General features: G+C 42.6%; 2 protein-coding genes across 3 annotated transcripts; one reads left to right on the top strand and one right to left on the bottom strand.

Annotated features, from left to right (window-relative positions):
* Window positions 1-1,244: 1,244 nt before the first annotated feature.
* On the bottom strand, window positions 1,245-6,401 carry LOC119010546 (UAP56-interacting factor-like). Its single transcript, XM_037082741.1, has 9 exons — window positions 6,175-6,401; window positions 5,870-6,013; window positions 5,604-5,767; window positions 3,697-3,845; window positions 3,313-3,385; window positions 2,442-2,497; window positions 2,215-2,289; window positions 1,927-2,053; window positions 1,245-1,821 (listed from the first exon to the last, which is right to left on the bottom strand). Exons 1-9 carry the CDS (start codon window positions 6,245-6,247, stop codon window positions 1,720-1,722), a joined length of 963 nt encoding a protein of 320 aa, XP_036938636.1. The 5' UTR covers window positions 6,248-6,401; the 3' UTR covers window positions 1,245-1,719.
* LOC119010545 (CPD photolyase) lies at window positions 4,079-12,331 on the top strand. 2 transcript variants are annotated; one of them, XM_037082740.1, is made up of 10 exons: window positions 4,079-4,641; window positions 6,803-7,161; window positions 7,251-7,399; window positions 8,298-8,480; window positions 8,837-8,995; window positions 9,580-9,778; window positions 10,978-11,130; window positions 11,303-11,424; window positions 11,522-11,681; window positions 11,786-12,331. In XM_037082740.1, exons 2-10 carry the CDS (start codon window positions 6,894-6,896, stop codon window positions 11,932-11,934), a joined length of 1,542 nt encoding a protein of 513 aa, XP_036938635.1. In that variant the 5' UTR covers window positions 4,079-4,641; window positions 6,803-6,893; the 3' UTR covers window positions 11,935-12,331. The 2 variants fall into 2 exon arrangements, with proteins under 2 accessions (XP_036938635.1, XP_036938634.1); XM_037082739.1 differs by lacking the exon at window positions 4,079-4,641 and adding an exon at window positions 6,439-6,613.
* The last annotated feature ends 672 nt before the right edge of the window (window positions 12,332-13,003 follow it).

Below are 13,003 nucleotides of genomic sequence, written 5' to 3'. Positions count from 1 at the left end.
TCCTGTCTCTCTTAGTGGCTTGTGCAGGCCTGTGGGGAATTTTAAGTAGTAATAGTTTTGACATAACATCTGTTGTGTTATTGTGAAATTAGCAAGCTAACCAGCTAGCCCCAGCCTTACTTAGTATAAAGCTCCTGTGCAAGCGGCGTAAACACCGATACACACTACAGTCCACCAGATGCAAACTTAACTGAGCTAACTTGTTAACGGCAGTTATAGTTAGCAGTTACTTTGTTGGTATGCTGCTTCCTACTTGCTTTGAGTATGTATGCGACTGGTAGATGTGGCAGATTCATACGTCTATGTAACAATTTTAGTTGAAAACACCCCAAGAAAAGAACTAAAATTAGCAACAGTGTGTGATGGGTTATGGGTGATGGGTGATTATGTATTTTGTTGCAAGGATATATGCTGAAACCCGCTAGGCCTGCCCATCCTGGCCCAAAGCTACCATGGAAATGCCAACACTCCCGAGGAACGCTATGCTGCCAGTCCGTGCCCCTAGCTGCACAGCTAACTGAGCTTACTAGCTACAGTTAGCAGCAGTTGGATACTGTAGCAATATATTGGTCAACAGAAATGGTGTTTAACACATGTTGCAGGCCAGTGACACAAACTAAGTACCACAGAGCTCCTTTAATACAAGTAGTATTAAAATAGGGCTTCACATGAAAATTATTTTCATTGTGTTTTCTTGATTAACTGTTTAATTGGTCCATAAATTGCCTCAGTGTTTTCCAAAGCTCAAGATGCTGTCCTCAAATGTCCTGTGTCACCCACAAGTCAGATATTCAGTTTACTGAGATAGACGAGAAAAGAAACCAGAAAATATTCACATTTAAGAAGCTGGAATCAGACTTGTGCCACCTCTTTATATAAAATATCTAAACAATTTAAGTGATTATCTAAATAGTTAATTCATTTTATAGCTGACAACTTTCTGGTTGCAACATTCGAGAGAGCTTTTACTGCTAACTACCTGAAATGTATCCCAACTTCTGGAAGCTCAAACGGCTCTTCATAGAGCATTGAATTTTAATGGCTCCACTTTGTACCATTTATAAATTCACACCAGGATACAACGTTAAAGATGATGAAGATGAGTGAGTGAGCTCTCTGGATACATAAAAACACTGACGAGAAGGTGACTTGTTTCCGCTTCACAGCCAGATGGCACTGTTTGACAACAAAATAAGATTTTCAGAGCTACTGTGCCACAAACTGTCTTGAAGCTGTACCAGATCTCTAAAGAGAAATTTGTTTATTTGAAGAAACTTTACAAAACAATTCTCAAAAATGTCAAAAAAGGGCATTGAGAACATACGGGCCACCCTAGCAAATACATAACTGTCTTCTCTGAAAAGATACCTCTCCAAGCAGTCTCCATAATAGTGTAAACCATTCCAAGTCCAAAGAAGACAAAAGCTCTTCCCTTCCCAGCATAGGACATCCACAATACAAACAGTGGAGTACAATGATATGGACGATGAATGGGAACTCATTTTAAATAAACTCTTCCATTGACACTCGTGCACATGGGCTCTCAGTGGAGCTCTTGTGCTTGTTGCACTTGCGTGTCCCACGCCTGCCCTCCCTCCCATTGGAAAAGTGAGTCAGCGGGTTAGCACATCCCATCCATCAGGAAGGTGGGGTTCACTGTGTGGGTCTGAGCAGGATAAAGGGGCTTCTAAGCTGCACGTGCCAGCGTCCTCTTGCCGGCTAACCCACAGTCACAAACCGGCTGCCTTTTGTGCTTTGTGCTGTGGCAGTGCGTCGATCCTTGAGGATGCGGAATCGCTCGTTCAAGGTCATCGATGTTTGCTGAGGAGAGAAAGAGTACACCAGTAGCATGTTAGCACACGTTTTGAGACAGTGTGGAGATACAAAAACAAAGGCAATACAGAAATCTAAGTAACATGCTCTCACCGGTTTCCCAACGCTGTTGATGTCAAACTGAAGAGGCACTCCTTTTGGGATTTTCTTCTCCACCGTTTCCACCTTAACAGGCGCCGAGGTGACAGCTGGGGGATGAAGAGTCCAAGCAGAGGGAGGCCTACGAAAAGGACACACTGTAAGTCAATGATTGAGGTGTGGATCCCATCAGATATAGTTCTAAATTCCATACAATGAATTTTAAAAAATGTGCTTATCAATATGATATCCTCAATAAAAACAAACAGTGTAAAGAACATCTGCAGGGTTTGTAATATTTACTCAGGCTGAGTCAGCGCTGTGGGGTTGTCAATTGAAACAGTCAAGATTCCGCTGCTGGTTGTTGACGTGCGCCACCTGGTGGATAAACAGAAGAGTTGTACTTCGTCACACATATGCACCAGACACTGGCCCTAAAAATGACAAATAACTGTCTTCTTCCATACCCTCAGTGTGACACATGCACATACAGACTGTGGGCAAAAAAGCTTTTTCGTAAGAATACTCACTGTCGAGTTCTGACTGGAGGAGTGCGAGGATTTGGCTTTTGCACCTGGGCCTGCACCTGTGACATGGGGCAATGAAAGTGAAGAATAAACACTTGCATATTGACATTCAGATTTAAATTAATGACAATTTTATTATTTTAAAAAAAATTTAAAATACATAAGTTTCCTTCCTGAAGTCTGATTTATCCATCTACATTGTTTTGGTGGGGGGTGGCAAATTTTGAGATTTCAGTTTAAGAGATGTCTGACTTCCCTGAACTCGAGGTAATCCACAGACCTAACACATTCAACAGCTCACAGGCAAGTCTGCATCTTGACTTCTATGGACTTATGTGAACTTCGACCAGAGAAGTCATGGCCAAAGCCAGCAGCAAAGACTGACAACAAACCAATAAACTGAGGTGCTGTCACATATTTGTGACTAGGGTCTTAATGTGTACATCCTGCATCCATTAGCAGATCCATGTTTCTTCTGCAGGGTGATACAATTTCCAGGTGAAGTTTGGTGAAGAGAATAGTTCCAACATGAAACTGTTCACAACAAGGTCTTGAGAAACAGACTCATGATTTCTGGAAAGAGACATTGCTGAAATGTTGTTTAAGTGTTTGGGGAGGTTTTGGGGCGCTGTTAGTACTGCAGGCCGATAACATCTAATTCAGTTACATTCAAGAGAAGGCAGACATCTCTACATGTAATATCTCCCAAATCTAAACTGTCTAGGTAGATAAAAAGCTAAAGATAAGAAAAACATGTATTTTTGATTTGGGGTGAACTGTCCTTTAAAACATCTCCATAAAACAGGTTGAACTGCACATACTGTATGTTAAAAGATGATCTACAACTCATTCAGGCTAATCTAAGGTCGTGTACCTTGATCCCTCTGCGAAAAAGAAACGTGGCCTGACGTGCTTCCCTCTGAGTCTGCTGGACAGGTGGCAGTGGTCTGCATGAGCACAACACAAAGTACTGAAACACAGCTTTGTATTCAGTGTAGGTCTGTCACAGTATACTGTGTATGATTCTATAAACACTAAACATTTAACCATAGAAACGTAGAACCTTGAGATCTTCTACTCTCTAGAATTCACCTATTAAAACGTAGTCGTGTGTGTAATTAAACAGTTTAAAAAACAGGCCGACATTGAATTCTTACACCACTCCCACTATTCTCCTTGTCCTCAGAGAGGACTATACATTAGCACAAGTGCGCTGTGGGGCTGTAAACAAGCTATTACTTATAAAAGGTGTTCTCACCTTCTTTGCAGCTGAAAAGGTCTCCTGACAGATGTTACATTCTGGCCTCTCTGTGGATCGGGCTGCCTGTACGGCCTCCTCTGTACCTCTGGCTTCCTGTACTGGGCTTCAGAGCGCTGAATGAAGGGCTTTTTTTTTTGTCTTGTTTTCTGTAAAGGGAAGTGCAGTGGAGAACATATACGGTGTGACCAAATGCAAAACCGACAGTGGACGCCAACAAGAAACAGAGAGAGAGAGAGAGAGAGAGAGAGAGAGAGAGAGAGAGAGAGAGAGAGAGAGAGAGAGAGAGAGAGAGAGAGAGAGAGAGAGAGAGAGAGAGAGAGAGAGAGAGAGAGAGAGAGAGAGAGAGAGAGAGAGAGAGAGAGAGAGAGAGAGAGAGAGAGAGAGAGAGAAGGGATGACTTGCAACTAGAGCACCAGATGTGCAAACGCAGGGTTCCAAATCAGAAATCTATTTTCTCTTTTGCCATTTTCCATGTTTCAAAACCAGACACACACCCGTTTAAATATCCATCTGTATAATTTTTATATGCAGAGAAAACAAGGCCACAATTAAAATTTGCATTTATGAGGGGAGCTCAGCTGCTTCATCTTCAACTCTTTGAATCCTCAAACAGGATGACATTACAGAATATTAAGTGTTGACGCTTGATAGAAAGAGAGAAAAATAATTCAGGCTGCTGTGGTTGGCTGTGGTAGTTAAAGGTTCTGATCACATCCACTGATGTTCTCATCGAGCCCCCTTGAATATATCACATTTCCAGGCTGGGAAACAAAATGGAAACATTTCTAGGGACGTATGGAGCAGACAACATCGGGGGCAGCTAACGAAGGGAGTAAGTGGTTCCTGGATACCAGACAGCGGCTGCTGGTATCTGTTGCCAGGCAACAGGATGTGAAGAAATCTCTGCCTCTGGGTAAGATGAAGGACAGGTCACTAAAGCAGGTAGAGTATAGAACAGCTTTCTGAGGAGCACTTAAGCGCTGCCTTTTTTGAATGCTCTCTTTGTCAGCTAATGCAGGCAGGGTCCTGCAGAAGTTGATCAGTTTTCAGTGTACTCTCAATATTAGCTGGCTACTCTTTGATAAGAGTGGGCAGCATGTTTATGTTCTATTGCTTTCATGACGTATGACCATATAACGTCTTGGGATATTGTTATATGACATAATTGTTATCTTTTCCTGGTTTTGAAGGCTGCATTACAGTCAAGTAATTTTTTTCTAGTTGGTCTAATACTTGCCTTTACTGGCCAGTTAGTCATTATACTCATATCACTGATGACATTCCTTGTGTTTATGTATAGTGAAAATACCAGTAGTCATCCCGACAGTGCTGCTGGAATGTCCATATTACAGCGGTATCGTGATACTTGTTTTGTTCCTACATTCTAGCATTTATGAAGTGCTCTTGGGGAGACTTCAAAATATTGAGATACACATCATATATCTCTCGATATACCCTAGATATACTGTGATATCCATGTGAAGCCATATAGCCCAAATATAGTGCTGCATTCATGTGCTCCTGGGATGGTCCCCTTTCCAAAGTTGGAAAGTTGCTCTTGACAGCGGTGTGTCCACGTTTGTCACATCAGAATGTGGGAGCAACACGGACGCCAAAAAGAAGTTGTTCCAATATTTGTGTTACATGGACGAGCAACTGAAACAATATAATACATGACTTAGGTAGGTTCCTCACCATCAACCCAATATTTACTTCCGTCTGCCATATTTCAGCGTCATGTGACGTCAATTCCTGTCGCAAAGTTTTCTCAAACTTTCAGGAATGTGGAGAGGGCATTCACAGACGCAAAGTCACTGAGTGAAGACCGTGTTTCCAGCACTCCATATACATATGCGTGAGCGCCCAGGTACACATGTCTGACTTGGACTGCACTCCTCCATTACCTGGTTGGCTGCTGCTCTGTTAAATGTGCCGACTCGCTTCAGCAGGGCGGCTGGCCTTCGGGCCGCCAGCCCTGTGATGACCCCTTGCCCCCTTCGTCGGACCGGTGGTGGGGGAACTCTTCTGTTTCGTAATTTAGGTACTCCGCCCCGGGATACGATACCTCCTGGTAATGAAAATATCAGCCCCATTACACACGTATATAGCTGAAATGAATAATAAGGTTACTAAAGGAGGAAACAGCAGGGGAGAAGGTGTTAGCACTCACCTCTCTGGACCGCTCCAGCAGTCCTTGGAGCAACTCCCTTTGCTTGGGCTAAACGGCCTTTCTTCTTCTTGACTGGTCGACGGTTCACACTGGCCTGTCTCCGTTTTAACTGTTGCTCTTTTTTGTTCAACCGAATGATGTCGTCTGTGAAATTTACAGGAGGAGAGATGATAAACAAGGGAGTCTGAACGCTCAAATGACACCCATTTAGCTAGCTAGCTGCTGACATCCTCCCAGCAGTGAGTAGGTAACATTAGCTAGTATCCTATTTTAGTAACGTTTATGTTAGCCTTCGAGGAGCTTACCTAATGACATGTCGACTTTATCGGGAACCGCTGGTTTCTTCCCCCGTCCTCCCGTAAAAGTGCCTCTGTTCATACTTTAGCACAACGACAGACTTTACGCAGTGCACAAGAAAAACAATAAGTTAATAGCTCACAGCCGTGGCAGCAGCAGCAGCACTCAGCGCCTTCTTAGGGCTAGCCACTACGCTACGGGCACGAGCCGACCCTCCCCCGAACGTAAACGGCGCCGCGCATGCTCTGTGAAAACATTCCAGCTGCATTGTGGGCAATGCTGTTAATTAAGATAAAAAACAACAGTGTTACGAAAGCCAAACAGCAGCGTGCGCGTGTGAGTGGTTGCATAAAGGGAAACACGGTTCCAGACCAGCAGCTTCTCCTGTCCCTCAAACTCCCCTCACTGCCGTACTTCGACTTGTATGTTTTTCTGCTTTTGGAGGAGGTAAGTTGCATCTTCACGGCTACTTAAGCGTTGGCGACATTCCCCCCCCTATAAATGACTGTCTGGCTCGTGTTACTTAACGCATTTCATAATGTTGTCTAACATATGCGTCATCTCGTAATGTGTGGTTTCTGTTGTGTTTTATTTAAAGGAAACAGCGTCTTGACTTTTTCGCTCTTTTAATTGCAGCTCATTTATTCCATTTGCACCAAGGCCATTGTTGAGGCTTGTTGCACAAGGTCGTCAGAGGTCTCCCTCAGTATTCACCAGTCGAACCATCATGTCTGGCAAAAAGCGCAACTCAAACTCCGCTGCCGCCGGGCCCAGAGCCAAGCAGCAGAAGGTGGCAGCCATGAAGGAGGAGAAGATGGAGGAGAAGAGGGAGAGGGCACCGGGCTGGCTGCAGGACTTCCTGCAGCAGCAGAGGGCTGAAGGGAAGGAGATAAAACTGAACAAAAAACGCATCCGTGTTATATCTGACACCGAAAAGATAAAGCAGGGCTCAGAGGGAGTCCTGTACTGGATGTCAAGAGACCACAGAGTACAAGGTAAATCACTGTAAGCAGCAGTGGAATAAGAAGAAGCCCGTTTTATTGTCCTCCAACAACATGTGTTTGTGTCTCCCCTGTGTTTTCAGATAATTGGGCTCTGATCCACGCCCAGCGGCTTGCTGTGAAGGAGAACCTTCCTCTGCACGTCTGTGCCTGCCTGAACGTCCCCAAGTCTGAGCTGTCCACACTGAGACATTACAGCTTTATGCTGAAAGGTCTGGAGGAAGTTGCTGAGGTGCTGATTTCACTATCTCCTCTGACTGCAGCCATGTATTCAAGTAGTGCAGTGGTCAGATTGTTTATGCTCATTTGATTGACGGAAAATAGTTAAACAACCTTAAAGTCCATTAGTAAATCAACCAGCTTAAAGTAATATCACTTATTTTTTATTCCTTTTTTTTATTATTCAAAATAATTAAACAGAGTGAGCAACTCTTGTAAGAACATGGTAATATCTAGAGTCCAAATCTGGTGACTTGAGATGGCCGTGTGTCAATAATTAGAAAGGTTTTCTCCTAAATGTAGAGCTCAAAAGTGATTAGTCAATTATGTAATAGTCTGTAGTTATAATGTGTCAGTCCTTAAAGGTGCACTGTGTAGTTTTTACAATATTAATGAGGTAATAGTAGTGAATATATATATATTTTTTCAATTGCTGGAAAAACAGGCTGTTCTCAGAGGAAAATAAGGTCCCAGAACACTGTTTGAAGCTAAAAAGCTGGCAGGGTCCGCCACATATAAACAAAATATAACGGTATGTAATTGTGTTGTCGTTTAAAGGCAGTTTGCACCGTCTCCCCTTCAAATCGATAGCCAACATGTGTGTGTGCAGGAGACCTGAGAAAAAGACATTTTTAAAAAGCTGTCAGTAATTTTGTAGTCTTCTGTATTTTACAGTTTCCTAGTGTTCACGTCCAGTTGTTTCAGGAGTCGTGTTTAGTTACTACTGGTTGATAACATTTCTTGCAATGCTGCTTCAAATCAAAGCTTTTAAATGACTAAATAACAGGGGTTTTAGTGGTGATTCTATAAAAGTACGAACCCCCAGCTGTTCCGAGTGACAGAGTAGGGCCAGGCCGGCAGATGTAATGGCGAAATGTGTGTGACTTTGTTGTTGTGCTCCTCCCAAACAGGAATGCAAAAGGTTGAACATCCAGTTCCACTTACTGCATGGTACAGCAGGGGAGGTCCTCCCTGGCTTTGTGTCAGACCGCAGCCTGGGGGCTGTGGTGACAGACTTCTCCCCCCTCAGAGGGCCCCTACAGTGGCTGGAAGACATCAAAAAGAAGCTTCCAAAGGACATCCCCCTCATACAGGTAAAAATTCACCAATTTCACTTTTTCACCAAATTTAGCGGGTTGAGACAGGATTTTTTTTTTTAAACACAGTTCAACCTGCTCAGAAGTGCATATCAACCCCATTATCATTTTCCTCAGGCAGCAAGTGTTGATGGGGTGCTCTGCAGTCTGGTTATTTGCAGTTTCATATTATTGTTTAATGCTTCTCCTGATTATGGCCTTGCTTTATTTGTTGTCCTCAATACGTTGGTGCACGAAAAAGAACAAATGTGAAAAATAATGAAATCTCGCTTTATGTGTATTGCCTTTTTATATGCGTTGGCTGGATTTCCTTGTTCTTCTGTTTGTGATTTAAACACTTTTCCGCTCGACAGGTTGATGCCCACAATGTTGTTCCCTGCTGGGTGGCATCGCCTAAACTTGAGTATGCTGCCAGGACCATCAGAGGAAAAATCACAAAGGTTTTGTCAGACTTCCTCACTGATTTTCCCCCGGTAGAGAAACACCCCTACACAGCTACAAGAACCGCCAAAGTAAGTGCTGCAGTGACAGCGAAGGGCACAGAAAGATTGTTGTGAATAAAAGTAAACGCGCTATTGTCAGAAGAAGAAAGAAGTCATGCGTTTGTTTTTATGTCACATTCAAGGACCTTTGGATGGGTGTGTGTGGGGGGGGACACTCATAATTTATCTTCTCCTAAAAATATTCATTGCTTTTGGAAGTGTTTTCTAAGATCAATACAAGGGAAAGATGGCTGTCAGTGAGCTCATTCAGGGGTTGGGTTTGGAAGTCACACTGCCGCAATAACACACTTGCTGTCAACCTTCAGCCGTTCAGTCTCTCCATATTATTTATTGATGAGTTAATATAAACAGTAGACTGTCCAGAAGGTTAAATTTCCCTCCCATTGCTAGATATGAAAGCTGCAGGAGTGTGTACTTTCGCTGCGATTGATCTGCCATTCACTGATAGGCTCGGTGAGAAGCCTCAGAACTTTCTTTACCGCTCTTTGAAGTTTGCAGTTCTCTATGAAGCCTGACTGTATATTTTAGCTCATCACTGTCAGCTGTGACCTTTTTGTTGAATTTCTGTCTTATCTTCCACCTTCATCTTACAGCCAGTAGACTGGGAACAAACCCTGGCCTCCCTGGAAGTTGACAGAATAGTTGGAGAGACGGAGTGGGCTAAGCCAGGCACCAAAGCCGGGACGGCCATGTTGGAGTCCTTCATCGATTTACGTCTCAAAATATTTGACACCAAACGCAACGACCCAAACACTCCCGCCCTCAGCCAGCTCTCACCCTGGATCCGTTTTGGTCAGTAGTGCCACAAACAGCAGTGCCATCTCAACTCCTTTTGTGTCACACTATTATTTTACAGGTTCACACATGTCTGGGGAAGTAGGTCATAATAACCAAGTAAGACATTTGAAATTCATTCATATTACCACAACAAATTGTGTTAATGCTACACGCAAGCCTCGAGCAGCAAGGGGGGAAAAAATATTTTACTATTGAGGTAATAAATTCTTTTCTTTCCAGAGTTTATGACTTTAGGAAAAAGTTTGGAAAACTGTGCTTGGAAAGTCTTTCACGGATCCTTTTTAAAAAGTGTTTTATATTCACTTGCCTCTCGGGACTTAAATTGATGCCAAGTTCAATCAAGACAAGACAACGGCTGGTGTGCCAACTTTGATTCACTGGCCCCACTTTGGACGGCCCTGATCTCTGAATCACTCATGCCAAAAGTGCCTTTTAATTTTTGTAATGAAACAATCCCATCGATATATTTTTATTCCTTCCTGGTGTCAAAACTTGTTAACATTATATCAAGGTAATTTATGCAGCTGTCAAAATAAAGAAAGTGATAGTACATATTGAATGTTGTTGGCACAAAGGAATCCTGTAAACTGTAAATTAGCAATTTAGATGTGACAATTAAGGCTTCAAGAGTCTGGATGTTTTTGGGTCAGATTTGGTTGATATTGATAATAAAATAATACATTTTATTTGTATAGCTTTTCATGATACTTACATACAGTCTCTGGGATGGCTTTGTACTAACCTGTGTTTTAAACTTCAAAAATACCAAATCTGCTAATTTTCTGACAGCTCGATGTTCATACTGAGATCTGTATTTGCAATGGAAATATAATAGATACAGCACACTATTATAAGTACTCAGGAAATTTGTTTGCTCATACTATCAACACTGCAGCTAAACCACTGGATGCTGTTTATTCAGAACTCTGCTCACCACTGAGTTTTTCTGAAAGGTTGGTTGGTCATCACTCACCCAGTGAGCGTCAGCATCCCGTTGTAGCTATATAAGTTGTTGAGATACTCACCATCCTCAGTTGGAGTTCAAAGAGAACGACCATGACACCAGATCACAGAATAGGTTAGCTTTGAAAGTTCCTCGTGCCAACTCTGAGCCGGCGAAGACGCCCTTTTATCATCGCCACCTCATTCTGTCCATCTTTGTCTGCCTCTCGTCTCATCTCCTATCCCATCAGGCCACCTGTCAGCACAGCGGGTGGCCCTGCAAGTTCAGCACAGCGGGAAGAAGGCAGGTGTGACCGTCTCCTCCTACATCGAGGAGCTGGTGGTGCGCCGGGAGCTGACTGACAACTTCTGCTTCTACAACAAGAAATACGACAGCGTGGAGGGTCAGTTGACATTGTGTCTTATTCCTGACGTCATTCAGAAGAGTCATATGCTCACGGTCTGAATTAACTTGTGTTCATTGGAATTGTTTGAAATGGTTCAAGTCCTGAAGTTTTTGTTTTTTGATTGTTCATTTAAAATACTGTTGTTTTAATATGTGTTTGTGGCACTCAGGTGCGTATGAGTGGGCTCAGAAGACCTTGAGAGATCACGCCAAAGACAAGAGGCCGTACATCTACACCCGCGAGCAGCTGGAGAAAGCAAAGACGCACGACAAACTGTGGAATGCCGCTCAGGTACAACATCTAGTCTGAAACACAACAGATCTCACTGTCCTTCTTATTTGTGTTCAGGTTTGTTTCTTACTTGCTGCTTGTTGCATGTCTCCATCAGTACCAAATGGTCACTGAGGGGAAGATGCACGGTTTCCTGAGGATGTACTGGGCTAAAAAGATTCTGGAGTGGACTTCTTCACCCGAGGAAGCGCTCTCAATTGCTCTGTACCTAAACGATCGCTACGAGCTGGATGGCCAGGACCCGAACGGCTTTGTCGGTGAGGACACTATCGAAAACTTAATTCTCATTTGAGCACTCAGATATGCAGAATACATTTTCTAACTTATTCATGCCCTCCCCACCGTGTTCCCCTTCCTGTAGGTTGCATGTGGTCCATTTGTGGAGTCCATGACCAGGGCTGGGCAGAGAGACCCATTTTCGGAAAGATCCGCTATATGAACTACAAAGGCTGCCTTAGGAAGTTTGACGTGGCCCGGTTCGAGCGAACATACTCTCCTAAAAACCTTTGAAGCTGAGAATGTGTTTGAAGACTGGCGATAAAGTGCCTGACAGCCCACATGTCCTATACCCCGGGGAGCATTTGTGCAGTGGATTTTCTCCTTTTTCTTTGTTTTTTACTGCTTGTTCTGTCCAAGACATTTGTTGTATTATTGCCTCAACTGCACAAATGTTGTCTGTGCTTATCAAGGGCAGTTTACTGTACACTGTTATTGCAGAAAAAAATCTCAATACTGTTTTATGACACTCTTATATTATTTGTTTTACTTTTTTAAAATGGTATTTTTCAGAAAAGATGCCTTGTTTGAGGCTCTCTGTTCATTTTTTAAAATCTTTTTTTTTTTTTTTGTCATTTACAAAAATCCTGAAATAACATGAAATAAAGCATTAAGTTGCCTTTAAATGATATGTTGGATTATCTTTTCTCAGAAGCACACATCCACACTTGGATGTCATTGCATTTAAATTTTATTGAGATTTAAAGGGGCACTGTGTTGTTTTTGGAGAGGAGATTCAAACTTCAAACAAAGAATTTTAATATTTACAAACTTGACTGGTTAACAATATGATATTTTTTCCATAAGTGAATGAACAAACTGTTCTTAGAGGAAAATAAGGTCCCAACTGTTTGTAGCTAGAAAGTTGGCAGAGTCCGCCACATGTACACAAAGTAACACAGTAATGACGTTGTGTTGTCCTTCAGGCTCAGTTTGTTTATTAAGTCATGGAAACAAGGAGAGATTGTTTATTTGGTTTGTTTAGGAAAAAAAAAAAAAAAAAAAGGTCAGTGATGATCTTTTTCATCTGATCAAAACGTCTTCCCTGAAACTAAACAGTGCCCCATCAAACATAGCCACACTTTTTGGTTTAGTATCTAGAAACTTCCCTCTTTCCAAATAATCTACGCAGATGTGGCGTGTTTGTTCTTAAAACCAAAATGGAAATATTAAAAAATAAACATGTACCATATCACATGCTTTATATTTGTGGGGACTGGGTTACACCACAGTTGCAAATCTGGTTTTATCAAGCCTCGATGTAATTAAGTGCAGAAACGCAACACTTCTACCCAGCCTAATT

This window comes from Acanthopagrus latus, chromosome 21 (assembly GCF_904848185.1).
Source record: "Acanthopagrus latus isolate v.2019 chromosome 21, fAcaLat1.1, whole genome shotgun sequence".
Classification (NCBI taxonomy): Eukaryota; Metazoa; Chordata; class Actinopteri; order Spariformes; family Sparidae; genus Acanthopagrus; species Acanthopagrus latus.
Note: the sequence above shows the minus strand (reverse complement) of the source record. Positions and strands in the feature narration are given on the sequence as shown.